This window comes from Eimeria maxima, genomic scaffold, assembly GCF_000499605.1.
Source record: "Eimeria maxima Weybridge genomic scaffold, Emw_scaff2569, whole genome shotgun sequence".
NCBI classification, from domain to species: Eukaryota; Apicomplexa; class Conoidasida; order Eucoccidiorida; family Eimeriidae; genus Eimeria; species Eimeria maxima.
In genome coordinates this window covers 1-4,394 of record NW_013565419.1, presented here as the reverse complement: position 1 = coordinate 4,394, position 4,394 = coordinate 1, and the positions used below count along the sequence as shown (strand labels likewise).

General features: G+C 51.2%; 1 protein-coding gene across 1 annotated transcript; it reads left to right on the top strand.

The window, feature by feature from the left end:
- Nucleotides 1-2,433: 2,433 nt before the first annotated feature.
- Nucleotides 2,434-3,159, top strand: EMWEY_00058940 (hypothetical protein; the record flags this gene model as incomplete). The annotated part of the gene is made up of 1 exon (XM_013480952.1): nt 2,434-3,159. The coding sequence occupies one exon, from the start codon at nt 2,434-2,436 to the stop codon at nt 3,157-3,159; it is 726 nt and encodes a 241-aa protein (XP_013336406.1).
- Between the last annotated feature and the right edge of the window lie 1,235 nt (nt 3,160-4,394).

Sequence of the window (4,394 nt, the reverse complement as noted above, 5' to 3'; positions counted from 1 at the left end):
CAAATTAACAGGGATGTTATGGGTCTGTGTCTGTTTCCGTTTCTGCCTCTTCCTGTTTCCGTCTTTGCTGCCGCCCCTTTCCGGCACGCAGCTGCATTGCATACATGAGAAGGTGAGTTACATGCTTACTGTTCTTTGATTGGTGAGTATTGTAAGCCTTTGCAAGCTTAGTCATCATTTGTGTGTTGCGACGAGGGAAGCGAGGAGGGTCACGTGCGTAGAGACGCCGCCTTGTCTCCTAGTGTGCTGCTCTCACGCTCCTCCCCAACTCAGCTAAATCGGCAAGAAGAACGAGAGAGGAGAATTAGTTTCTGCTTCTTATGTTGCACTCGCTCCCTCTTCCGCTGCTGCAGAATGCAGTAGCTCTCTTTCCACAGTTTACATGCGGCAGTTGTTGAGCCCCTGCAGAGCGGCGCCTTATAGGCACTCGCTAAGGCGCTGGGCTCCTCGTCGCTGCAACACACGCAGCCCCAGCAGGTGCGCCACAGTAGCAGCAGCAACACTAGCAGGAGCAGCTGCAACAGCAGTGCGAATCCTGGTCGCAACAGGCCCACGATGGCCCTCGATTGCTAGGAATTATGCCGATGCTGCTTATGTGCAGGCTGCTAGAAACACCTGTGTACAGCAGCAACGGCAGCATAATCCATAGCAGCAGCAAATGTGAAAGCGTAGTGACAGTAACAGGTTTAGCAATACTGTCCTACAGGGGCTGGAGGACCGTCTTTGCTGCATTGTATGCAAACTCCGCGACAGTGCCTCTGAGTTTGGCTGTGCTGGTGCTATCATTGCTGCTGCATCGTCGCAGCAGCCACAGCCACAGGAGTACCAGCTTGCCAATCACCCACTTTAGCAGGTAAAGAATCATAGTACACAGGAGGCAGGAGGTAGGAAAAGAGGCAACCAAAGACGCAACAGCAGGAGCAGCCAGAAGCAGCAACAGCCGCAGCATACACAGCATGTCTCTTTATTGTAGACGTTATTCTTTCTGCAGGCGGCTGTAGAGCTGAAGTCGGTTAGACAGACGGCTTAGTTGAAGCAGCAGCAAACACTTTGCAGTCACCGTTTGCTTTCTTTGCTTTTCCTCAACGTAACATCTAAACAATATGGCATGAAACATAAACTCTAAGCCATTTGCCCTGACCATTTGTCCTATTTATTTCTCAACTCAGACGTTCCATCCAACTTGGAGAGAAATCCCTGGAGAACATAACTCTACTACTACATTCAACCCTTCATTCTTCAACCCTACAACCCAGATCACGGGCTTGCCTTTGAGACGCACATCTGCCAGTAGGTCGAGTCCACCACAGCACAACCCTACGGGCTGTTGTTTTTCTGTAAGAGACAGAAGCAGTAGGGGCTGCATCTGCAGGAACTGCTGCTGCTTGTGCTCTGGGAAGTTCTCGAGCATGCCGCCACAACAGTGCTTTGCTTCTATCAAGGTGCGTGCTTGCCTCTCTTGCTTTTGTTGCCGCTGCTGTCACTGCAGTTTGGGGGATGACTTTTATGGCTGGCTCTGCAGACAGGCAGTGGCAGCAACGGAGGCATCGGCGGTGTTGACAGCAGCAACAGCAGTAGCCGCAGGAGCAGCATTAGCGGACGTTTTGGGGTACCTCCCATCAGTTAGGCAAATATTAGAAGCAACCGGAGGAGCAGCAGGACCAGGAAACACACCAAACGCCCCAGCAATTGCAGCAGTATCACCCGAAGAAGAGGTAGCAACAGGAGCAAAGGAAGCTGCAGCAGGATCAGATCTCTTCGGCTAGGACAACGACGCGAGTTTCGACCCCTCGATGGCAAGTGAAGAGGATCTGTTCGGCAGTGAGATGTCTCCAGTTGCCTCCGCTGGAGAGATAACAACAGCAGTAGCAGGAGTAAGAGCGGCATGCCAATCGGGCACGATCAGCTGCAATGTGCGCTCTGATCCAATTTCGACCTTCACCGTAAAGCTGGAACTGTGAACCCTAAAGCTTCAGACCTCAAGTCTAAACCCTAGTCTAATTAATTTTACAAGATAAGAATTGCAGAAACGCATGTGAGCTGCACAAACACCACCGCCTCAGCCTGCACTTCACAGTGCTTGAGCAAATGAGCCAATGCAATCGTCTCCTGCAGTCTCGTCACGGCCTGTTACCGGGGCTGTCGCCTCCCCTTAAGTTCGCTATTGTGTCGTTGCCATCTTCGGTGTTATCTGTCGTTTTAATTGAAATTAGTGTCGCAGTGGGAGCGCACCTCCCTGTTTCTGCTGCCCCTTTAATGCTGAACGGAGGAATGAATGCAGTTTTGCTGCTGTGGCAGCCGCGGTTCGGTCGCTCTATTAGTAGTTCGGTGCCACTGGTAGTTGAAAGGGTGTTTCCTTGAGGCCTTTAACAAAATCCATCAAATAAGTTGTTACCCTCATACATGTTTTGACGAGGCAGCACGAAGGAGAGAATGTTGCTGCCCGCCTTGCGGTGCCTGCTGCTGCTGCCGCTGCTGCTGCTGCTGCAGTTTGCTTCAGAACCCCAGGGCTCTTCTGGCACCTTGTTGGGGGATGCTCTTAGCAATCATGCACAGCTGCTGGAGGGAGCTGTCTGGACAGGAAGTGGCGGAACCGGTATTGCTGCAGAAGGCCCCGACAATCGTCCTCAAGACACAACGGGAGAGGTGGGGTACGCTGTTGCTGAGAATGAGGAGATGCAGAGATTCGAGGAGTTGAAGGAGCAGAAGGAGCGGCTGGTTGAGTCCTTGATGTTCCCAATTAGGTTGATGGTGGTTTTGCTGAGCTGGTATTTGCTCGCCCATATTTTCATCGTGATTCCGGCCGTAGAAAAGCAGAGGGATGAAGCGTGTCAACAGAACGATGTTCCTGTACCAAAGGACGAAGCATATAAGCGCCTTTTTGGACTGCCTACTGGCGCAGCCGACGTCGTTTTTGTCTTCGCAACCCTCATTGGGTATCTCTTGTGGATGTTAGGGGTGGCCATACTACGAGCTCCATTAAACCCTTATAGCCGCTTCAAAATTCGCAGCCTCCTCCAGCAGCTCGTGCAAGCGGTCGGTAATGAGAAGCAAGTCCATCCGGAAGATCCCCAGCGGGAGCCGCCTCAGTGGGAGCAGCCGCTGCAGGAGCAGCCGGAAAACGAAGTTGATGCTGCGTCCACCGATAGAAGCCGCTGAGCGCTGTAGGTAGATACCCAGCCGAAGGCCCCACAACCTTTTTCTACACCGCCAGATGGCTGCTGCACACTTGAGCTGGAGGCAATGCTGCTAGATAGTGACAAAACTAGGTGCCCTACCTAGCCATTGCGACTGTTTGTCGAAGGGGGCGCAGATGTTACTTCTTGTTACTGTTGTTAACGTTTTTTGTTGTTATTCTGCACATAAAGGTAAGGATATACACGCCAAAGGATTTGGCACCTATGAGCGTTGGCTGTGTACAAATGATGAGCGTTAGTGCTTGAAGGGAAAAGCATAAACGAACTTGTGTATGTGTTTGGGAAGTGGACGTAGAGGGGACGTCTGGATGAGATGATCCCCAGGAAAATCGCCCTGGGCATCGCTTATTCTTTAGTATGCGCCTGGCAGGTGCTGAAGCTGCAGGAGCAGCAGCAGCTTGAGTAACAATGCAAACGCGGGAAACGACTATTTGATATGATAGACGATCTGCAGGTCTTGTAGAGGCAGTTGCTGAGTGTTGAGAAGCTTAGTGTTAGTTTAGCTACCTAACGCGTCACGTTTCTGGCTAGGTGGTAGTTCGTTTGCTGGTTGTCTAGTCATTCCAGCGTTTGTCAGCTGTGGAAAACGGTCATCAGTTCATGGTGTTGCTAGTGAGAATGACCGTCACCTTGGAGGCGGCAGGTGGAGATTTAGCTTGCCTGCTGGTGATTCAGCTCGCTAGGTTGCTAGACAGCGAGACACTTGTCTAGCCAACCATATATCTAGGTTGCTAACCAACAAGTCAGCTAGCTAGGTTGGTAGCCAGCCATCTAGCTAGCCAGTTAGCAAGGGGTGGGAATTGGTCCGTCTGAAACATAGTGATTGAGGCTGGGTTTGTCATTTTGTTCGAAGTAGCATGCAGAAAGTAGGCAGATTGAGAAGTTCTCATTACATCTGTATTTGTGTCAGTGTGGCGTGGTGTGTGTGATCTTCTGTTTGTTTCTGGCATTGGAACTGTCTTGCAAATTAACAGGGATGTTATGGGTCTGTGTCTGTTTCCGTTTCTGCCTCTTCCTGTTTCCGTCTTTGCTGCCGCCCCTTTCCGGCACGCAGCTGCATTGCATACATGCGAAGGTGAGTTACATGCTTACTGTTCTTTGATTGGTGAGTATTGTAAGCCTTTGCAAGCTTAGTCATCATTTGTGTGTTGCGACGAGGGAAGCGAGGAGGGTCACGTGCGTAGAGACGCCGCCTTC